Source organism: Oryzias latipes, chromosome 9 (genome assembly GCF_002234675.1).
Source record: "Oryzias latipes chromosome 9, ASM223467v1".
Lineage (NCBI taxonomy): Eukaryota > Metazoa > Chordata > Actinopteri > Beloniformes > Adrianichthyidae > Oryzias > Oryzias latipes.
In genome coordinates, this window is record NC_019867.2 from 25,810,690 (window position 1) to 25,835,468 (window position 24,779).

Sequence of the window (24,779 nt, forward strand, 5' to 3'; positions counted from 1 at the left end):
ATAATATTTCATTATAAAGACAGGACATGCTTTTATTTTGAAGGCATGACTCTATTGTTCCCTTAATGTTGGGTTTTGTGTGGCTCCAGCCTTCCTACTCAATTCCCATCTGAGGGTGTTTCCATCACATGTTGGATCTGAGATAGGAGTCATGAATGTTAACTCTTAACTCACCCCTTTCAGATCTTTTTTTTTTTTTTTGCTCTGGTATTTATTTTTGTTATTCAAGTGTTTTATGTCGCACATTAGCACCGCAGCAAATTCCAATTCTGTGAAAATGCCCTGCTCACTGGCAATAAATACTCCTTGAATCCTTTGAAGTAATCTTTTGTGTTTTTAAACAGAAAGTCTGAAGAGAGGTATGATGGGAAAACCACTTTTAAACAGTATATTTAACAAAACAAACAAAACTAATTACTTATGTGTTATATATTAATTGCATTACTATAAACATTTTGAGACACATTACACAATTTAGTGATAATCGGACAAAAGCACATTTCTACCATTATATTAGGATTAAATTAGGAAACCTAAAGTAAAAACACTGTTTATATCAAAGTTCCTGTGTGCAAGATTAAAAACTTCTACGCCAAGGACTGGAATGTGATTAGTCCTCTGCTCTTTCTTGTTCTGTATCTCCTTAATGAAAGGACGTCATGTCGTCTCACCCAGATGGAAGCACAGACCCAGACAAACCGGCTTAACCTCTACGGGAAGGCGACAGCAAAGTTGCAAACTCACACTATAAACAGGTTTAATGTGCCAGGATTTCACACGTTCTGCCCAAATTTAAGTCACAAACTCAACCACATTTATGGGAAAAAAAAACATTTTATTTCTTTTGACAATATATATCTTTTGAGCAGTGGTTGAAAAGTTCTTTTATCTACACAACAGATAATCATGAAATAGTACAGAGTTAAAAAAAAGGTCGTCTTGTCATTATGAGGGAAAAAAGGGCAGATTTAAAACTTAAGCACAAAGTGAATAAAACCTGACATTTTAAATAGAAAAAGCATAAATTCAAAGAAAGAAGAGGACAGAATTTAAAAAAATCTCCTGGTTTTCTCCTTAGCGGCCTTGTCTGATGATAATGTCTGACATGTCATCAACTTTGACCAGCTCCAAATTCTGTAAAACAGACAATTCAAAACTGTTAAAAGGTGTTAAAGCTTCAGACGTTTGTCTACAGAAAATAACTTGGGTTATGTTGTTATAACCTTTTATAAAAGTAGAATTCCTAAAGCTGAAAGTTGCTCTTGATAATAAATTAATGTCAAATATAATGTTAAATTAAAGTCATTTTAAAGACAAACAGGATTCATTTAAAAGGCTCTTAAGTTGAAACATTTTAAAGTCGAGTAGGAGTAATGACACGTCTGTCACTATCTTTATAAGCAAAGTGATCCCACAAACTGATAACACTGAGTGAGTGACCGAAGAGTGCACATGTTTATCTTGAGCTGTTTCAAATGTTCTTTTATTTTCATGGTTTTATGTTTGTGTGTGTATCAATGCCTCTGGGTCACGTCTCTCTCTAAAAATGTTTTATCTCAAGGGACTTCCTGGTAAAATAAAGGTTAAATAAAAAGAAACCAAACTGATAAGATATTTTCAGAACCTCAAATACAGTACAACTCATTTACTTCCATTTGATTTTAAATGAATTAACTCATGAACCAATATTATTTTGGTTTTTTTGACAACCAAAAATAGAGTCGGGTCGTCAGTCCTGCTGTTCATTGGTAAATGATAAACACTTTTTTTCCCATTAATCTAGGAACTGATTACATGATGACATCAGTATATGTAATAGATATACGTTACAGATGTGCGTGTCAATTAGCCATTTCAAACTTTCACACACTGTCAAAAGACGGAAAAAACTAGATCACATGCTAAGCAACTAGAAATTATGTTCCCCTTTTAAGTAAAAAAACAACACAGAAAAGTGTGAAACACTTCTTTTAGCTCCATCATATGCTTAATATTTGTTTATTTTTGGTGGGATTATGTAAATTTGCTTCTTCCCACTTCATTTCAAGCTATTCATCAAACTCTATCTGACAATCATTATATTGAATTGATTGTACTGTACATAAAAATGCAAGTTTGTCTATTTATGATTAGGAGTTATTGTAATGCCAAGAGGGTTGCAATGTTTTCTTTTATTTTCTAATAAATAGTTGCACCTTTTCATTTGCCAGATGAAGCAGAGCCACAAAGGCCAGCGGCACCGACAGGTTCTGAGCCATAACGTTCGGCAACCTAAGGGGTACAAGAAGGAGGGGGGAGAAGGAGGAGGAGCACATTTCAAATCAAACTCTTCAAGGTTCTGTCAGCATCAGTCTATAAAGGAAGATAATGTCTCACAAGAATACGAAAAAAAAAAGTGTTGGAGGAGCCAAAACTTTTTGGTAAAACCCACGCATGGATTCCAAACCAGCAATGTTAGTAGAATGTGAGGCTTTCTAAAGCTTTTGATGATTGTTGCTATAAGTGCCAGAGTTGTGTTGGTACCTTTGAAGCAGCATCTTTGTGGTCTGACTGAAGGCTTTCTCCCCACACACATCCTGAGTCTCAACAGTCTCCTTCACCTGCAGAAAGACAAAAACCAGATGAACACAGCTGCCCTCTCTAGACCGTCCTCAAGCACCAACGCCAGACACCTAAACATTCATCAACATGATACAATACAGACAAAAAAGAAAGAAACAAAGTAAAAGCACCTGTACCTTTTCTTCTGGACTATCTGTTAAAAGAGTCCACATGCTGTTCTTAAGCTTCTTCATATCCATTTTCTTTGCTGTCTTGGCATAATTGATTTCAATTTTGTTGACCTGCAAACACAAGCAGTAGAGTAAAAATCAATTCCATACAAAGTTCAGCCTTTTTGGAAAAGGCCTCAATCATGCTTTTTAAGCATTTCTGAGTGAACTATATCCATATATGTAATAATAAATTACATTTTGGCACACTACAGAACAAATTTTGTATTAAATATTTGTTATTTTCATCAGTTCTTTTTCGCTTGGGTGCCGCTCACTTCATGACATCAACCTAGAGTCGGCCTCGGCTGCATCTCGCCAATAAAAACAAACAACATTTGAACTATTGCAAAGATACATGTGCTTATAAAAGGAAAGCGCTTTTGATGATCACCGCTCGGTTTGTGGAGAAAGTGGGTGTGCGTGTTAGCCTGGGGGTGGCGCTGGCAGGGTAGACTTTTCCTGGAAGGGGCTGTTCCTCACTTATCTACGCCACAATGAACCCGCTTATTTTCACGGGTTGGGAGGGGCTGGTGCTCAGAAATGCGTGAATGGATCCGAATACCGCTTTGGGGTTGTTTATAGTGAGGAATTAACATGATAATACACTTAAAAGCTCAAAAGGTTGATTTTACATGATGCAGGCCCTTTCATGATCGAGATTCACAGGCTTCAGGTTTACTGCCAGGTAAATGAATACGTGTCAAACAAACAAAACAAACTAAATCCATTATGTGTTCTTGAAAAAGAAAAAAAAACCCTGCATGACTCACTCTGTGAGGCTCAGGTACCAGTTCATCCTCCCCGTAGGTGGACACACCCTCCAGGTCTTGTGAGGGTGGAGCTTCACTACCACCTGACGGCTGGATGTCATCGGAACCAGTAAACCCCTCAACATCGTCGTCATCACTGTCACCCCCCTGAAGCAGAGGACAGACCAGGAGATGACAGAAGGAAACGCAAAGATAAAAGCTTTGTTTGCTTTACTGTTTTATCAAAAATGTTCCCCATAAATGGCTTTAGTGAGTAAGGTTGGCACGCAGTAACTGAACGGAACAAAGTCATGTCTGGTCAGCTCTCCCACTCTTGGTGATGTGGCAGCAGTTTCGTAACCCCAGCAGTTTGAGGTGATGAAGTTGCTTTAAACTGCAGCATGTTGGTGTTTTAGCATGACACAGCAGATTAGTGCTAGCTGATGTCAGTCATGAAGCTGATGGCCTGGACTGCCCATTTACACACATTAACGAACAAACTTTGACTTTTGTATAGACCTATGTTACATAAGTAAAGGATCATGGCCGACAAAGTAAGCATTATCAGAAATTAACGCATGGCATAAACCATGGTCATATTCAATCCGCTTTTAGTATGTTTTTCTTTTCATTTGTTCGGTTTAGATCGCTTTTTTTATGCGGTGTGGCAGAAGAAAGTGCTATATATTCTGATCATCACTATGGATTAAATAAAGCATCAGTTCAGAGAGAAAGTTCACCTCTTACCACTCGTTTTTGTCCAGATAATGAAGCTAAAGTTTATTTTTAAAAAAGTCAACAAAGTGATACAAAGGGATTTCATCTATGAGACACCAGAACTTCTTGTTTTTTTAGGTGTGCATTATCACTGTGGATTATCACATTTTAATGCACACCCAGCAGCCAATCAGAATCCATTATTCACCCGGACCATGTTACATAATAAAAAATAATCTATGATCTTTGGTTGACTGGAAATATGTAGAGAATTGAGTAAAACCACCAAAAGATTTGTATCAAAAAGTGTTTATAAAGGCACTTTGACAGAAAAATTTGCAGCATTTAGTTCCAGCTATCTGACTGAATTCAACTAATTGCATGATATGTACTGCAGAGTATCAATAATTTGAAGAAAAAGAGGTAAAGATTAAGCTTAAAAGCAACTTTAAATGTAAAAGTTGTACAGCAACCTATAGAATAAGAATGAACATATATGACAGAAATCAGACACTACAGGTAAAATTACTGTAAGCAGATTGTTGAAGGGAAATGGCATGATAGCAAGAATGCAGTTATGTGATCCTTTTTCTAGCGAAGTTTGTAAAACCTTTAGGTGCCAAACGTTTTGTGATATTCTTTCAAGACAATTTTGGAAACTGAAACCACTAAATCTTGACTATCTCCTCTGCTCTCTCTTTACTGAATGAACTGAAACTAAAATACAACATGGTGTGTGACAAATCGCATGGTTTACTCTACAAATACAGCACACACGGTGTACTAACTGACATGGTGTAAGATTTCAGGAAAAGCAGAGACTGGGAATTGAACCATTTTCCATTCGAGCCCCCACCTTTAAATTCAGCTGAATATGAAAGATGATTACAAATAAGTCTGTATTAGCTTGCAAAAAAAAACCAACAACATCTAGTTTTGTCTCTTGGGTCTGTAAAACTCTGCAAAAGCGCCACATGTCAGTCTAAAATGTGGTCTCTCTTTAACCTTTATTGTCCTCACCAAAACTCTGTTAAATGATTTAGCAGGACGAGTGTCAGACCTGAAGGCCCGGGCAGAAGTTGGCCGTGTCGTTGGCGTTGTTGTAGTCATAATCACCGATGCCATCTCCAACTTCTCCTGACAGCCTCTTCTGCCCTTCTTGACACAACTATAGAAGATAATCACAGATGCAATATGTTATTCGTTACTGATATTTAGAGTAAACGATCGTGTCAAACTAAAACTAGCTGTGCATTTACAAGAATGATGATGAATGATTTACAAGAATGCATTCATCAAAATATTCATCAGATGGTATAACAAAAAAAGATGTAGGAAATTGTTCACCAGTTTCTTTTTAATAGTGCTACCTGGAATGTCACTTTTTCTTAACACCTTTGTTTAAGCATTTCATCAAATAACATATTGATCAAGTCTCACCGAACTGGATGGTTTGAGGCTGAGCTGGGAGAGCGTCTCTGGTGGAAACTGGAAATCTGTTGGTAAAGTAGTTTTTTTGTTGGTGGTACTGAGTGCAGACTTGACATTTGTGGTGGCTGCCTGTGGGGGAAAAAAACAGACACAAACAAGGAATGAAACTAACCATCAAAGTCAAATTGTGCAGTTTCTAAATAATTTGGCACACAAATGGTAATAATAAAACAATAAATACTAATTTTGCACAGTAATTTATCCTAAACAATTAGAGCAACATACCAGTATATAAAATGCAAAAAGTTTTAGTTAAAAATAAATCAATATTTCAAATAAATTATCATAATTTCTCAAAGTATAAAGTGACATTTTACCAAGTGGAAAATAAAACTAGCTTTGATTCCTAATTACATTTTATTACATGAAATTAAAAATCTGGGATAAAACCTTTTACCAAAAATAATTGCAGTTTGGTATATTATTAGTGTCGCACACATGCTTCAACTCTTCTCCTAAACCTTTATGACAAATCAGAACAGAAAACAACTCTTAAAACTTGTTTACAAACCATAGATGCACCAGATTAAAGGAGAAAGTCTCATCTTGGACCGTTTGAATGCGTTTCTGATTCAGCTTTCTTCCATTTCAGTGTACACGCTATTTTTTGGTTCAAAAGCCAAAACTCTTCATTTATTATCAGGCTAACAAAAAACAAAAACATTCTTAACTAAAGGCAAAAAAAACCCATCCCAAACACCAGAGGCATGGTCAATGTGATGGCAGCTGGATCAAAGAGAACCTCAGAAGTCCAGCATGCAGTGCAATGGTTACAGCATCAAAGAACCACGGCAGCTCGAATGCATTTATGAATCGCATTACTGATACAGACTGAGAAAAACCACACCTGACCTGACTCTGCTGCTTTTAAAGCACTGGACTACAAACCAAGCAAAAAAAATTATTTATATATAAATCTGCCATAATGAAAAATTCCGCAATTTGTTTAGCATTTGTAAAACCTTTTACATTTGTAACACTTGAACCTTTTAAACATCACATTCTCTATGGAATTGTGGTTATGCCTTTTTGGCTTTTAAGCAGACTTTGATTCTGAAGCTACATTCACGCTGACCATGGCAACGGGCATTCTAGCGACCAGTTCCAATGAAAAGTCCACGGAAACGCGTGTTCCGGGCTTCCGCATTCAAAACTCTCACAATCATGCATCGCTGCTCAAGTTTCTACGGCTGTTTTCGGGCTTTACGTACAAAACACGCAGCCACTGAACGCGTGTTGAAAGTTAAAACTGAACTTTGACCAATCAGGGACTCGGATTGAGTAGTGGCGTATGGATGGCGTCCTTTTTATATCACAGAAGTACCAATCGTCTGAAAACCGGTCATGGAGGAGAAGTTCATAATTGCGGTTTGTACCTGGACGGAATTCTATACAGCAAGTCTTTCATATATCGGAATATGGCTGGGAAAGAAACAACCTGGAGCAAGATTTGTACTGCTTCTATATTTCACACTAACTGTAGGTGGAGGACATGTGCCAGCAAACAGTAGAAAAAGAAGAAGCCCCCCCCTGCGAACACCAAAGCCTTTAAGGAGTGTCTCTGTAGCATCATATCTAATGCCCATACTTTTTCTAATTAAAATTAATGGAGCTGGAGAAACCAGGGTTCAAGTTATTTTTCAAAAACAATCCATGTTTAAAAAGAAATTTTAAAAATCGAACTGAGAACTATCCCAAAAGAAAGAGTCTGTATTAGGTTGAACCTAAATACATAGGATTCCTGTTAAGATTGGAATAGATGACATAAAAATTTGTTATAATCCTGCTTTCGTCAGATAAAGGTAAAGTAAATTACTGGTCTTAAATAAGAAAAAAACTAAACTAAAATACCAAAAATAAAATGGAGAAAAAAAGACATTGAGCTCAAGAAATCTGCAATTAAATGAGAATCAAGATCATTTGATTAATCAAGTTCTCTAACAAAAACTAACACATTTCTGTTTTTATGATGACAGTAAAAGTGAGGATTAATTCCAAATGTCACACTGTGGATGCAGTTTTCAAGTAGTCATGATATTTGAACGGGATAAAAATGTAAACATAAAAATGCAATGAAAGGAGCTTTTTACCCTTGAGGTGCGAAATAAGGTGTCAAAGTTGACGTCATCACTGAAGTCTATTTCAAAGGTCTTTTTAGGTTTCCTTTTTCGTGTCTCCTTGTCAGGCAAATGATCCACTAAAGCAGAAAAACAAACCAGAATTCAGACTGGGCTCACTTTCCACAGATACCCAGATGTCAACATCCACACTCAAACCACAACGTAAAGTGTAGTTTGTGAAAGCGTTTGCATCCCTCACATTTGTGCTTTGGTTTGAACTGCCAGTACCCAGGGCCCGCCCACGTGGCCATGGTCCTCGGGCTGAAGTACGAGTATTCTCTGGGCTGAGAAGACAGCTGCAGGCACATAGTGGAAATGTCCCCTTCTCCAATGGGAATCACATCTCTATAGGAGAAACACAAAGACCATTTAAAAGAAAACCCAGCAGCTTGTTTATGCCAACTTTCATAAAAACGTCTTCAGTCACCTGCTGCTTTTGATAATAAGACATGGAAGCACCTTAGACCCCAAATTTTCCCTATTACTGTCCACACTGACAAGCATTTCTAGACAATCCCTATAGGGAGAGACTTCCTTAGGTGTCATTATGTGTATGATGTACAGAACAGACATCTGTAATTGAAACAAATGATTTACTTTAGTATAAAGGGGCTAAATTCATGTGTTTCACCCAAATATACTGTAATTTTTGTTTGAAGAGATAAGTGAATGTCATATTTCCAATGATGTCTTTACCATTTATTGTTGGACAATATCAAATCGTTTTAACCAAAAAAAAAAAGAGACTGTATGCTTTAAAAAGATAAAAATCATTGAATTTTTATTGCTACAGAACTTAAAATTTCATCTGGTGTCACACACCTGGGCGTGTGAAAAGTGTTCTCATTTGGCTTATCCCCTGGGGGAGAAAACAGAATCTTTGACCCAACTTTGGACCTGAGCTTACAGCATCCCAGTTTCAGGCCAAACACTCTACCACTAGTCCACTGTACCAGCCAGAACACAACATTCAACCCAACCTTGTGAGCAGAGATCCAACCACCTTTGATCTGCTGTCCTGTCCACGAGCTTACCTTCCTTTTCCAGAGCCAGTTGCCTCACAACCCTCCTTGTATTCCTTTAACCCTTCTTGACTGTCAACTTGACCCTCTTCATAATCGGCATCAAACTCAAGGCCCTCATCTTCCTCTGGCTCGGGATCAGGATCAGCGTTCACATCAAACACGTGTTCGCCTTCTTTCATCTTTTCCAGCAGCTGATTCATGGTCTGAAAGAGGAGAAGTAATTAAAGGGGGGGGAGGGGGGTGTTATTGTCTCTATTGCCGATTTTAAGTAAATTGGAGAGCGCTTTGTAACAGAAGAAACACAGCTGACTGGTAATTACTTAAGAGAAAAATGAAGAACTTGAAGAGAAAATGAAGATGGCTAATGCAAAGGAAACTAAAATAAACTAGGAAACACGTTCAGAGGGTTGGAGACTACAAATCAGAAACAATCATCTAATAAATTACTGTATAGCTCTAAGGTGACATGCAGAGCAGCATCATCTCAGTCACAAAAAAAAACTACCATCAGCATTCATTTAAAAATTTAACAAAACAGAGCAATGTTGAGTTTAAACACCAATATAGGTTAACAGAGCTTTTTCCATGGTATATTTTATACTGTCCTAAAATGTGAAAAGTCTAGAACAGGGGTGCCAAACTCATTTTGGTTTGGGGGCCACATTCAGCCCATCTGATCTCAAGTGGGCCGGACCAGTAACATAAAAGCAAAATAACAGCTTTGTTTTAGTTTTTTACTCAGTTGGAAAAAATGCCTCAATCAACATAGTAGCCTAATCACTTGGATCTCAAATAAAATTAATTTCAATTAAAGAAAAGTTGGTCTATTTAAATTAATAGACTGAATATTTTACATCTGACACTGAAGCAATCCAGAAACTTTTCTTTATGGTGAGTCCCTTAGTGGTGCTGAATGTCATATTCTTTGAGCACTGCGATGTTGATGACATATAAAGCATTTGGGGTTTGCATTCAGCTTCGTGAAAGAAAGAAAAAACTCTGTCCATTTTTCCTGGAAGGCTCTTCACTCCACTTCACCTTTGACAACATTTTGGTCGTTAGGGTGTCGCTAATGATCATCCTTATAGCAAGATAACAGCGGTAAGGCTCATAGGGAACCAAGGTGCATCCTACCCAGACGCAGAGCTGTTATGTTTCGCTTTTGGCACGTGCAGAGATATGCTGTTTCAACTGTTTTTCCTTTCCTTTGCTCCCCCTAGTGGTGGAATTGCACATTTCGGTTATTTCTTTAAAAAAAATCATAACTCGCCACAGGAATGGACTAAAAACTTGCTTCCTTTTTTTTAATCATCCTTATGATTTTTTACTCTTCATGTGTGGGCCGGACTAAACCACCAGGCGGGCCGGATAAGGCCTGCGGGCCGTATGTTTGACACCCCTGTTCAGGCTCCATACATGAGCTTCATTTCTATCAAGAATATCAGAGGAAAGTTGTGTTTGCACAATTGTCTTAAGGTTCTGTCTGTATTATTGAGAGCAATATAAATAAAAGACTGGCTAAACTGCATTTGTTCTGAAAAATTCAGTTAACTGTAATAATACTAAGGCAATATATAAAAAACAACAAAAACTGGAATAATTAAACCCAATTAAATAATATAACCCAATTAAAATTATGATTAATAGTTTTAGATTAATACATTTTTGGGTTATAAACAATTTTGACCTGCTCAGGGTTCCAACTGGTAAAGGAAAAGTCTTGTAATGACGGACAGATGGAGCTTTTCTCTTGAGACCGTTGCAGTCCAGCTGCCAGAAACATGAAAAAGAAAAATGAACGTTTTAAAAAGAGAGAGTCAATAACTGGCATCCAGGTAGAAATAAAGCAAACATAAAGGGAAAAATAAACAAATTTTAGTATTTGGCATAAAAGCACCACATCCTTCCGTCTGAAAAATGAGATTTACCCATGAACGGGGATGCTGGTGTGCTCTGTGGAGCTGGAGGAGAGTATGATGGTGTGGACTGCAGCAGAATCAGGTGAGAGGGAAAGAGCAGCTCACAGCGACTGTTCTCGCTGAATAAAACTGACAAGAAGACACCTGCTGTGCTGGTCTCATCAAAGGATGAGGCCATCCGCTGAAACATGGGGTCCACCTGGATGTGCAACAACAACGGTGATCTTATTTAAGAAGTACAACAACAGAACAGAGTTATACAGGAAAAAGATGAACTCAAAAGACAACCATAACAAAAACTTGTTTCTGTAACAACCAGATGATATTTGATGCCAACAACAAGTCTAACATATTTGAAAACGGTATGGAAGGGAAGGCGTCTCACCATACCTCACACTTCCTCTCAGATTCAGAACTGTTGATGTTGTTCAGGTTCTGCTCCACCGTCTTCTTCGGAGGCCTTTTCTTCTTTGGTTGCTTTGCAGTCACCTCCTCCCCATCGTCATCCTCATTCCCTGCTTCTGCAGCACGAGCTGCAGTTTCATGGTGTGACAAAACCAGATAATGCTCACTCTTTGCATTTTTGGACAAAAGCAATGAGAAGTGAAACATTTAGCCATAATTTTATTAGAAGAAGAAAAAAACCTTAGTGAAAAAAGATTTATTTGGAAAATGATGCAGCTAGGGCTGCACGATATGAGCAAAACAGGCGACATTAGTGATCAATATTGCGATAACGATATAATTTGCGGTATATGAACAAAGAGCAAAACAATCAAAAACATCATTACTATTTCATTGCAACGGTTTAAAAAAATTATACTCCAAATGACCCTCGTTGACGTAGGAGGCAAAAATCTCACACAAAAGGGCTCATGTGATTGGTCAACATCGGAAAGGGTCCATCCAATTGGTCAAATGCATAAATGGATTTATTTGATCCGTTAAATGCTTCAAGCTGCCATAGGATTGTTTTAGCACATTTAAGGTAACCATTTATTGCGATTTTTGCGATATGGATATTGCACCGCTTGATATTGCGATAACGATAAATTTGCGGTATATTGTGCAGGCCTAGATGCAGCACAGTGTGCTGCAGATCTCACCCTCTCCTGGTTTGGTCTCACCCCCGAGACCCCCCAGCACTCTGTATGCATCGGCATGAACAGCATCCACCCTCACAGCATAGATCTTTGTACTGGCATCTAAAGTGCCAGCAGCCACCTTTGCAAAAAACAAAATGTCAATAATGGAGCACAAGAAGGCATATTCTGGAGTCCACATTAAAATCATACCAAAGGCTGTTCTTTAACTTTAAATGGGTAAAAAAATAACAAGTGATGTCATGATTCTTGTATGATACAAGTCTATGTTTAATACATTAAGTACAGGGACAGACTGTGGTGATTTCTTTTTAAAGGCAAAAAAGTAATTGGATTACACAAACCTTAAAGTTAGTGAGCTCAGAATCCTTCTGCTTTAAAATATCCGCCATGTAATCAATCAAATGCAGACCAAAAGCATTTTTGGTGGTGATTTTCTGGGGGAAAAAACAAACAAAATAGAAAAAAGGATATTTATTTTACCGCTTCCATTAATCAGATATTGACTTCCTAAAATGCCTGATAAAGTTTAAGTGTTTGCATATGAACACTACCCAAAAACTTACATTCTCAGTAGAAAGTTTTATGCAGGTTGAATAGTGCTCTGAAATTTGAGCATTTGAAAGCTTCGGTACAGCAGCAGGAGTCCCGAAAGCACTGATTTAGAAAACAAAAATATGAGCATCCCGAATTTAACAAACCTTAACAGCACTCAGGCGGATGATAATGTACACAGGTACGAGTTAACAGCTTACCTGTGAGATGCAGTCTCAGTGAAGGAAGAATCTGTGGCGGATTGAAGGTCAATGACCCTTGACCTCCTGCGCTGGCGCCGCTCCTGCTCATCGTCGTTGCCTGGAAAGGCTGACAGCAGCGGGGTGCTGCAGGCCGCAGGAGACAGACCCTTGCCTTGCAGAGAAGATGACGGCCATCCTGGACGCACTCGGGATGCAGGTGTGGAGGCTGCACTCATCTTAGCTACAGATGCAGAAAACGTTTTTAATCAAACAAAAACATGTTTGGAATGAGTTAAAAACTGAGAAGTGAATTTTAAAGCAAATGTTAAAAGAGAGAAAAAAGAAATACTCTAGTGATCTGTTTTCATACTTTTTTTGGACTGATTTACTTTTTATTGGTGAATGTTAAAAACTACACGAGGAATTGGAAAAAATAAATGTAAGATTACAAATGACGTGATGATTTGCATGGTAAGAAACATATTGCACAATAGTTGACATTTATTTTGGGGGGAAAGCAGCAAACTTTATTTTGAAAAGTCAAAATAAAAGGATGTCAACCTTTAAAAACTTTATTTAGATTTACCTAATCAGATAGAGATCCATTTCCCTAAATATTTTTTAAGCTATGCTGTTTGAAAATTATAGGAAAATATTACTGAATACAGTATTTACAAATGTTTAGTAACGTCCTCTCCAAGAAAGAACGATGTAAACAGAGGGATACTCGCGTGGTCAAATTGTTTTTTTGACAAATAAATTAAATATTTCATCGTTCTTTAGTTGAATGACTGAGTGCACAAAAGGATGTTTCCGTGTAGTTTTGACTAAAACATTGTAGTTACACTGAAAATCCCCTTTTGTAGAAGTAGAATGAAGTGTTTTGGCAAAGCGATGTACACGCTAACGTAGCATGGGCTAACTGTACAGTCAAAATAGCTAAACTTTTAGCCTCGGTGTGTGCGTCTTCTTCATTAATGTCAGACAGACAAAACACAAACATTGATAGGAGAAGACTTACGTGATTCCACCAACTCGTGTAAAAATATCGCTGTCCCGGTGCGGAGCTTTAATGGTAGATTTTTCGTTAATGGAAACAAAGCCAGACGCAGCCTTCTTTCCTGCTCTGTTTGAATTTTTGCGCCGAACGGTTTACGTTTCCAAGCTCAACGTCATCACGCAAGGCCACGCCCACGAGCGTGGGCTTTGAATTGGTTCTGTCAAGACTTTACTTCATGTAAAAAAAAAAAAAAAAAAAAAAAATAAGACTTTACTTCATGTAAACATGAAGAAAAAATTATTTTTTCACGACAGCATTTTAGTATCCTTTATCTTTTTTTTCTTTTGCAAAAAAGTATACAGTTTGCACAGTTACATTGCAAATTTTATCAAGTTTCTCTTAGAACAGAGTTTTTTAAGGTAGGAATAATACAACATTTTGATAGTGTATCTTTAAAGTGGAGTAAATATTGAATTAGATAAAACCCTCATCGGTCTTTAAGATGAAAAGAAACTATTGAGGCAAGAGGCGACAGTCAAACAATGTGACTGGTCACTAGATGGCACTAAAAGTAAACCTTAAATACCAAAAGACCATACTACAGCAGTTCTATGTCAACATTGTAAATATTGTGTGAACTCAGTTTGCAGATAGACCTTATTTTTACTTCTCGGGTTAGGTTCAGCAATCATACTAACTATAAATCTAAGGTGGCCAAAAAAATAAAAAGAAGAAAGAAAGAAATGATTCAGTAACTTCTGAAACTAAAAATATAAAATATTGCAAGTCTTCACAAGAAAGTGCAGCTTAATTGGAGGTGTATTCCCACACTCATGTTTTTTTTTTCATTCCGGCGCTATTATTTACATTTACCATTTTTTTCTTCAATTCTGACTATCAACAAAGCACAGCAAGAACCCAGAGAGCAGAGATTTACGTCATCTCTTTGTCCCAAAGTGTTGAAGCCCTTGAGAGAGTAGATAAGACATGTGAATTAAACAGACATGACTGTGACTCCTCTGTGGAGCATTCCTCTGTGTAATGCTCGCGTATTCTAGGCACCAAAGGGAAATATTAGAAATTTCAAATTTACAGCCAAGTAACACCCAAGCAGAGAATCATCCTTGGTTCCTGCTGTGCGTCGAGATGTCGTAAAGGCAAAGCTCGTTGATTGGGTTTCTGCTCTTGAGAGAGACACTTTAGTGTGATGTATGGCTATGGCATTTAGGCTTAAATTGTCGCACATAGATATGCATGAATGTACATATGCACAAGTCTTCATAAAGCCTTGCCAAGCAAATAAAACCCATTTGACCTTTTAGTAAATGCTTTAAAGATAGTTGCATACAAAAAGGACATTTGACTGATTCTCACTGTTGCTGCTAATGAGGACATTTTCAAGTCCCAGTTTTGCTCCTTTATTTATCACAATAATTATTTTTATTTGATAAGAAATAATAAAGCCATGTATAATGCAATAGCTGAATATTAGCTACGATTGACTATAATAGTACAGTTTAAGCAAGTCTTAAACTAGTTGTGTGCAAAGAAGGGATGCTTAATTATGTTGTATCAAAGTTTTTTTTCTGCAGAGATGAGGAAGAGGTGGCATTCATGTCGTGGGAGATGATATATGCAGTGAACTGCTCCAATGCTTTTAATGAAATTACAGAGCACAGAAAAGTGTGTGGACAGGGTTATTGAGCAGACTACAGCAGCAGGCCATAATCAAGTGCTGGGTTGGGTGATACTTAGGTATGCTTGGCATAGAACATGGTTCAAGGTCGGGGCTGTCACTGTGAATAAGGCTGTAAAAGTCAAGAGCAAAAGTTAAAAACATTAGGTTTTCTGGATAAGATGTCTTAAATGTCCACAGCTTTTAATCCTATTACAATTAATGTTTCCAACCTCCTGACAGTAAAAGGACCTTAGGCACCTTTGGGTTGTTTAGTGATCACACAGATTATCTAACATCAGTGTTTTTGAAATTTACTTATTTGTGACAGGAACATTCAGGATGATGTGACCAAAAAATCTAAAAACAGGTTTTAATTGAGGACCTCTCTTAGGAGCAGGAAGAAAAACAGGAGTAGTGTGTTTATACTAGGTCATGTGTACATTCTCTATTTACACTTGCAGACCTAATGCTCTTCGTTATGAGATAAATGTCTGTGTGTGTTTTCATAAACATTTTACTTCCTGCCTCGTGCAGGAGCCTTTAGTCTCTGGCTAGACTATTTGACGCTAAAGCCAGCAGTTCTTAAAGAACCCCACTAACCCTTTAGTCCAGGGGTCGGGAACCTTTTTGGCCGAGAGAGCCACAAACGCCACATATTTTTCAATGTAATTTCGAAAGAGCCATACAATATTGTAGTGTCCCTTTCCCACACTGAGACTTAACCTCTTTTAAGGTTCTTTATTCTGGTTACTACAGACCGCAACAAACGCCGTACAATTAGTTCATCAACTCCTGAATCTCTCCCGCCGACACGAGAGCACTCCTCCCAACTCCCCCCCCCCCCCCTCCCGCTCCAGCCCTCCTATTTCCCTTATTCGCCCATAGCTGAACCCCATTGGTCCAAACTACCTGAGAACAGGCTGAGCGACAGAACTGAGAGCCAATCAGATCTCTGCATGATGTGTTCAATGAACAGAATTTATAATCCGGCCCAACAGCCAAGTTAAACTCAGTCCGCGACAATATTGTAACGATCCGGCCGGACCGTCACTTTAGTGGGGTAGCGAAAGCCAACTGCTCATGAAGTGGTTCTAATGGAGAGCTGTCCGTGCCCCATACACCGCACGACTCCGGACAGTCTCAGGTTGGAAGATACATAGAGAGAGGCAATATTAGCTTTTAAGCAACAAGCCTGTTTATTCCAGCACACATACAGCCCAAACAGCATGGAGGGTCACTTCAGCTTCCAGCCCTCTGACTCAAGGTTTCACCCTAAGCTCCCCACTTCCCATGAGCCTTAGGGGCTGAAGGCCCCCAGGTCGCTACAATATGTTTTAAACTAAATATACAAGTGAATGAGTGCATTTGATGTAATTTCAACATTTTTAAAGTACAATAGGTCTGTGGATTCTTTTTAATAACATTGTTATGCTGTTGCTAATAAATGAGTATTTCTCGTGGTAGTTCTGCTGATGGTCTAGTTTGGTTGATACGTGGTGAGTTTCTGCTTCATGCAGGCGTTGAGACTCTAAACGTGATCTTAGGTCTGAATGTTCTGTAGATGTGAGACAGACTGATCACATGCAGACGGGGAGCCAAACACACACTCACACGCTGCAGTGAGTGACGGGCAGCGGGCTTTACGTTTTTACAATCCCTGCGCGATTCACCTGCTGCCGGTCCCCACAACCCCCCCCCCCCCTCTGCTTTCTTCCTCTAACATCCCGTCCCCGCAACTGCGCGCTCTTTCTCAGAGACGGGAGCGCGCAGTTTTAGGCACGGCAATTCACAGGTTTCCGGCTGGTACAAACTCTGTGAAATAATAGATAATAGTAAACTGATGGTGCTGGCGCAGATATTTCTCTCCAAGCACCGCTACTACTGCGCGCCTCTGGCATCGCCCAGCGCCCGAGAAGGACTGGTCTAATGAAAAAAAAAAAGTATAATTAAAGATTTGTCTGCGAGCCACATGTGACCATCAAAAGAGCCATATATGGCTCGCGAGCCATAGGTTCCCGACCCCTGCTTTAGTCTATCAAGTTTAAAAAACCATTTTAAACAGTAATGTGTTAATTATGCAAATGTTTGAGGTGTAACAATTAATCGACCTAATTGATTAATTAGGTCGATATTCCTACCATCCAACTAGATTGATTAATCTGTCTGATGCAAGTTGTTAATCGAATCGACCTATACCATTATAAAATCATTTCAAAATAAAAGAAATCCATTGTATTGATATTGGAAAATACCATTTGGATTGATACACAGTAGGTTTATTTTACTATAATATAAAAACAACCACATGCATCATACGTTATGAAAGCAAAAACTGATAAAGCCATCCTTTCTGTGCAATGTGAGGAAACACTTTGAATTTAGCAAAGATGTGACCATACAGTGTGGTAGAATGTTCTACTAATGTTCCCATTGGATTATTTTGATGTGGAAAAACAACAGCGGGCTGAACTTTATGAAACTAAAATGTAAATGGATACGACATTAATTCTTGTTTACTTGTTTGTTAATACACATATTTAATTTACACTTGATTATCTTGCAAGAAATACAAGGAATCTGAAAAACTTCACCTGCACTGTTCAGAACCAGGTATTTATCTCTGAGTCAGATTGGTTGAATTTTGTCTAAAGATGTCAGGATCAATATTGACTATGAATCACATCATCAACTATAAATTAGGGTATGAATTGAATCGTTACACCCCTATATTTGGCCAATAATAATGAACGTTTTAGCTCGCTGTGTTTCAGTTTAGTCTTTGTTTGCATCATCTGTGGATGAACAAAGAAGGGAAAAACCAGAGGAGATGGACAAATGAAACACAATATTCATTTGGGTGCAATCGATGCAGAACTTTTATTTTTACTCAGTCATGTAACTATTTAGTATCCAGTTACTTTTTGGCTAGTTCAACTCCAAACTCTCTGCTTGATTTAAGAAAATTCAGGGTTTGCAGTAAATTAAATGAACTTTTTTGAGTGAGTATTTTTGAGTATTTACACTGAGTAAAATAATACAAGTTTTAAAATGTATTTTCACTTTATTTTTAGGGAAGAAATAAACTATAAAAACAACAGTTGGGTAAATCAAACATTGAAGCGAAACCTTTAGGACTATTGATATGATAATCTAATATGAGACAAGGCGGCAAGGACTGAGGGAGGAACAAATCAATGAAAGACAAAGCTGCTGATTTAAGTTTGGGACTGGAATGACAAGACAAACAGTACTGTAAAAAAGTTTGACAGCATTTTACTTTATACATGTTTACATTATGCTTTAAAAAATCCAGATTGATTTTCCTTCTTGCCCTTCAGACTAATGTTGAGTGATAGATTTAAAAGTTTTTCTTTAAAGACTTTTACATTTTTTTCATTTTTTGCAGACTTACTTTTTAACTGTTTTGGTTCTGGAAGTGAGTAGCAGGAAAATCTTTCAGAGCCGTTGCTCAAAGCACTTGAACCCTATAACCATTTGTATCATATTTGATAAAGCCATTTCTCAGAACCCTATCTCATTAGCACGATTACACCTTTCCTTAAATGTTTTCTGTGCTGTAGTTCATGATCGTTCCACTAGGGGCAGCAGAGGGCCTTTTTCCTGCTTATTTCAAAATGGTGGCCTCCGCGAAATCACAAGAACACTTTTGGCGGGACATGTTTAGCTAATATTCAAAACTTTATGCTAAGAAACAGTCATCTACAATTATTCATTTTTAGATGCTTTAATGAAATCATAATTGATACTATCTACGTATATCTCATTAAAACAAGTATATTACAAAATTATTTCTTCGTGGATTTCATCAAAGGAAGTGGCTGGATGACTCAGTTGGCTGCGTGTAGGACTGGCTTGTGACAAATCAGGGTTTGTTTCCCAGGGTACCCAATAATATTCATCCACTGTGGGTCCATGAGCAAGACCCCTCACGCTCCTGCCTATCTATGTAGCCACAAGGGGGCTCAAGTCTTTTTTCCCCCTGTGTCGTGCCCCAGCCCGGATAAAATACAGGGTTGAGTCAGAAAGGGCATCCAATAAAAAAATACCTGTGCAAGTTAGTGAAAGCTGATTTGCTGTGGCGACCCCTGAAGGGATATGCCGAACGAGAATGAACAGATTTCATCAAAAGATTTAAAACAAACATCTTTATAAGTTAATGTTAATTATTTGATGTAGTGGGCTTCAAGTAGGTTTCACAAAAGTCTGAATCACTAAAAGCCTACATGTGAGTATGAAGAGTGCCTCAAAAACTTTGTGTTGGAGTTGTTTTTTAAATAAACATGAAACAGAAAGCGAAAGTGTCTGCACCATCTATGTCCACATAGACCGAGTTTATGATGTCAGCATGATGTTTGAGCTCCTATTTTTCTCTTGCGAAGTACCTTCAATTCATTACAAATAAAAGGAATCTATCATCATTACTAAGGATGCTGTGGAGTTAATCATGACTTAATGTGCTTGATTGACATGTTTGATTAGGACTCTGACATTTACCATTGGGAGTGTGTCTCTCCTCACTGACAAAGACGGGTGAAATACAGACTTCCATTCACAGTCAAATATATAATATAATTTCAGATTTTGTCTTTGTCTTCTATAAGCTTGCACAAGGGAGATGAGTATTTCATCCACATAGTAAGAACTTCCACAATGAAGGTTTAATGGTTTGTCGGCTTAACATAACTTTACAGTCTGCAGCTGCATCGTCATCTACTTAGAAACATAGACTCTGAATGTGTCACTTTACCAAAAACACAATAGGTTTTCCGGGAGAAACAGAAATTTTCTGTTGCAGCGTGTGACCACAGATTACAGAATTACACGGCAACAAACTTCCAGTATTCTGTTTGAGAGTTTGTGTAGTTCCCGTCGTTTCTCAGGGTGCTTTAATCAAGTTTAATTAAATCCATCTGTGAAACTTTTGGTTAAACTGTCCCAACAAAAGACAACATTGGTAGTATTTGAAAATTTAAGACAGTAGTGTTTTTTTTCATCCATGTTTACTCTGGAAAAATGTTCTCCTAAAAATATGAAAACTGAAAACAAATGTATATTACATACAGTTTAGTGAAACTTGAAGAGATTCTAAACAGATAAATTGAGGAAAATCTGCATTTTTCTCTGTGTGAATAATGCAAATGTGATGAATATTGATGCATCGGATCGGGAGCGCAGCTGCTTTCAGCCCAAATATTGATTAGATTTCTTGATCCAATTACTGAAGACAAAAAGTAAGACTGACACGAAGTTATTTACTGTTAACCTCTGCTTCATTGCCTTGACCGCAGGCAAGAGCTGGGAGATTGAAATGTTGGAATGTGTGAGTTTTTTCTATTGTTGCATTTTGAACCACTGAATATTTTTGTCCATGGCTAAATTCTATGACACAAACGGTACTGCTTTTGTTCAGTAATGATGAAAATATTTTTTTTTCTTGGAGGTATTTGACAGAATGGGTATGCAACAAACTGCAAACACCTCCATCCTGTGCCTTGACAATGTCTCTGTATTTTATTGGCCCTGATGTTTCATTCATGGTTAAAGAGGAATGCAAAAACCTTCTGTGAGAAATAAAAGTGATACCAAGGCAAAATACTCAACCTGTATCAGTGTAAACTTAATGCAGTTTAGTTCCCAGGCAACAGTGCCGGATGAACAAAGGCCATCCTATAACCATAAGAGGCTGGGATAGGCTGATGATGGAGCAATCTCAATTTAAGATGAGAGGGAGAAGAAAAGCAGCTCCATAACTGATGTCTCTGACATGAATATGTGGTGAAAAGGAAACATGTTTGTGTTTGCTGCAGCTTTTCCACTGGATTCCTTTTTTGTTGAACAATTTCTATTTGGCCTCCATTGTCTGTGAAAAGAGAAATTAGGGCTGTGGTACCTCTCACAAAAAATAGAGTATTAAAACAAGAAAAACAGATTTCAGTGACTTAAGGAAGCACACAATTCAGTCATCTGTGAAAATTTTGTGTTAGATTTGAAACAAGTAAAAGCCTGCGATTGGATCGACTTTCCTAATCCAGATAACTTCACTCATCCAGTTTCTCAGTGTATCTAGGTAGGTCTAAATAAGACAAAGCTGGAACAGGAATTCTCCAAAAAAGTCTACAGATGAAAATGTCACCTTTCAAAGACAAAGCATGATGCTACAGTTAATTTGTGTTGCTGCAGTCCACAAAAATGCTCCAAAATGTAGTAAAAGCAGGCGTGAGATAAAACAAACCCTTAGATATTTTGTTTTTCATCCTTGTACAACACAAATATCAAAACACTGCAATTAAATAACATTTTTTTCAAACATAATATATAGTGTATATGCTCAATTTTAGCTACTTAATGTCTCCCAGATGAAAGGTTATTGAAACAAAAAATCTCTCTCTCTCTCTCTCTCTCTCTCTCTCTCTCTCTCACTCTCTCACTCTCTCACTCACTCACTCACTCACTCCCTCTGACAGCAGCATCAGAGCAGATTTTATTTAAAATAATTTTTAAATTTATTTAATATAGACTGTCTTTAACTTTCAAAATGCTGGAGCTGTATTTTCAGTCCAAAGTCTAAACCTAAGATATTTTCCAATGATTATTAGCAAGTATTGTTGTGTGATTTATGAGTTTCAATTTCATTTAACACTTAATTGTTCCCCAAGGGAACATTTAATGGAAAATAATAATATGAAAAAACAAAATATTGGAAGACAGTAAAATTCAAATCTCCACTGGATTTTTATAAATCAGTGGTTTACGTAAATCTTGTCTAAGAGCTCTTTCAAGTCATTTCCTGCCAAGTCAATGTATGAATTTATTTGACATTAGGGACAGTCACACAAAAAAATCCATAATACTCTAAAATAACTATTTTATAGAAAATCAAGATACATTTTCTGATTTTCTCAGGGACCATAGAAAAGGAGCATTGTATTGACAGTAACACTACTCTGTCTATTTCCAGTTTTCTATATAAGGTCTTTCTTCCTTTACAGTCACTTGAACCAATTTCAGCTTCATCATAAAAGAGCAGGACGTACAATAGACAAGTCATCAGTTCATCACAGGAACACTCAAGGAGATAAGCACTGACCTTCAGTCTTTTGTGGGGCGATTTGGAAAAAGCTGTCAGCCTGATGTGCTGGTATCAGACTGGGGGGAAGATGGAGTACTTGGATAGAACCAACAACCTCAAAGAGAACCTTCAAACCCATACTTAGCTTATCATTATGTTAAACACAAACCATTTGCTACCAAGTCTCAACACTTTCTTCTTGTTTTTTTCTGCTTTCAGTGTGTTTCAGATGTGGATCTGACTCCTTCATTGCATGAAAACACAGCCTAAATATTTAGATTAGTTTATGGACAGACTGTCGAGACCATGTACAGAAGCAGAAGTACATTTACAATGTTGGCCAAGAAGCAAAATTGCCAAGCTTGTCCAATTACAGTAAATATCTTCATCAATCCATCATCTTCAGATTCCACTGAATCCCTTTTGGCGTCACTGGGCTGCTGGAGCCAACCCAGTTACTGTTGGGTACAACGTGAGCAGGTTGGTGGACTGTTGCAGACACACACACACACAGACATGGACATCTAGGAGCAATTTGGAGTCATTAATTAACCTATTAAGTTTGTAGAAAACCCAAACATGCATGGGGAGAACATGGAAACTCCACACAGAAAGGACCCAATATAGATTTGAACCAGGGCCCTTTTTCGGTGAGGTGAGAGTGTCAACCACTACACCACTGTGCAGCCCTAAAACATCTTTATACCAACGATCTGCATTTGCATAAGTCATTCTTATTTATTTGGTGCATTTGCACCCCCAGACAGAAATGAATGTAAAGTCAGAGGGGAGAGCTTTTCATGTGAGTAACTCTATTAGTTGAAATGATCCTAGAGTTTTATTATCATAACAAATGTGCAGTATTCCAGTGGATTTGATGAATGCATCTCCTATCTCCATAAAAAGAACAAACCACATTTTACACGTTGAATTGGTGAGACGGGAACAATTAGTGAAGCTGTGTGCAGGATTAATTGAAGTGTTAACATGCTTGAAATGGCAGGAGAGGAATTACTTTGCATCTTTTGTTCGTACCAAACCAGAGTTCATGTGAAATTTCAAAAACATTTTTTTTTTATCAAAATGTGTGAGGCGTGAATGGTGGAGGGGTCAGACAGATTTATTCTAAAATATCTAAATTTGCATGCATGTTCTGTTTACTTGCCTTCTCCCAAATGCTTTTTTGCATCAATGACCAAGCCTTTTTGACACATTTTGCTAGGTCACATGCAATTATGTGAGTGATGGGGTGCACTTGAACATTTTATGAAAGACCAAACCTTTGTTATAAATTAGGTTTAAAACATAATCAGTGCAGACATTCACAATGTCGAGCCAATCAGTTGCCTCACGCTCTAAGAGGGCAGTGGGATTAGCATTAAAATCAAGAGTGGTCCTGATGCTGAGGCAAGGGATGTGATTGAAGGCAGAATGATCGAATTTCAATGAGTTTTAAAGATCTGGCCCTCGTTGTTTTTTGGATATCGGGGAACAATGCCTGGTTAGATGTTGCTCATGGAGGAAAACCAGGGAGACAAAACAATGAAAAGGATTTTCTTGGTCACCTAAGTAGAGCATTGGATTTACTGCCTGTAATTGGAGTGAGATTAACGCAAATCTGACCAGATCTCATGCACAATTTAATTGAAGGCAGTAATACAAAAGTTCATTATAAAAAGAGACCAACCTTTAGTGGTGTTTGACAAAAGGGCAAGTTATGCAAAAATCAATGCAACAAAAGCTGCCACCTGCAGCTTTATTAGTTTCTGGTTAGAGTTCATCAAAATGATCATTATTGGTACTTTCTTGGATCATGTAGTGTAAATCCCCATAATTCCTCAGCTTCTGAGAGTCGTGGTGTTTGTATTTAGTAGGAATGATTTCATGTGGATGTGTGCGTTTTATCCTTATCCATCCCAGTATATGCATCAACACTGGACTATGTAAAACTTGTGAAAAATATTGCTAAAACATGTGTATTTATTCGCTGTACTGTTAGCAATTTTTTTTAACTTATTTTTTATAATTTTATTTAACTTGCTGCAAGAGAGTTAACAAATATTGTATTTAGTATTAAAAACTACTATTATTTTCTTGTCCTTTTAAATAGTAAGGAACAAATTGTGGAATCAAAATCTTTTTTACTTTGGATTTTGAATAACAAACACCTGCACAGTTTCTAATTATGCAAATTAATAGTTTGAATTGAGCACCTAAGAACTTGTTGAGTTGTTGCACCTGGTTGATTGACAAGAAACATGGCTGTAAGGAGACACCTATTAGTTAAAAGCATTAGGAGAAAAATAGCAGCTTTTTAAATTCACAATTTTATACGATATGTTGCGTTGTGGGCTGTGTCTCAGCAAAACCAAAACA

General features: G+C 37.6%; 1 protein-coding gene across 1 annotated transcript; it reads right to left on the bottom strand.

Annotated features, from left to right (window-relative positions):
* Positions 1-814: 814 nt before the first annotated feature.
* ncaph (non-SMC condensin I complex subunit H) lies at positions 815-13,805 on the bottom strand. The gene is made up of 18 exons (XM_023958733.1): positions 13,657-13,805; positions 12,654-12,876; positions 12,465-12,555; positions 12,243-12,335; positions 11,902-12,019; positions 11,186-11,328; positions 10,805-10,994; positions 10,564-10,646; positions 8,886-9,079; positions 8,051-8,196; positions 7,822-7,928; positions 5,681-5,800; positions 5,301-5,408; positions 3,545-3,691; positions 2,739-2,843; positions 2,524-2,600; positions 2,196-2,271; positions 815-1,134 (listed from the first exon to the last, which is right to left on the bottom strand). Exons 2-18 carry the CDS (start codon positions 12,869-12,871, stop codon positions 1,075-1,077), a joined length of 2,076 nt encoding a protein of 691 aa, XP_023814501.1. The 5' UTR covers positions 12,872-12,876; positions 13,657-13,805; the 3' UTR covers positions 815-1,074.
* Between the last annotated feature and the right edge of the window lie 10,974 nt (positions 13,806-24,779).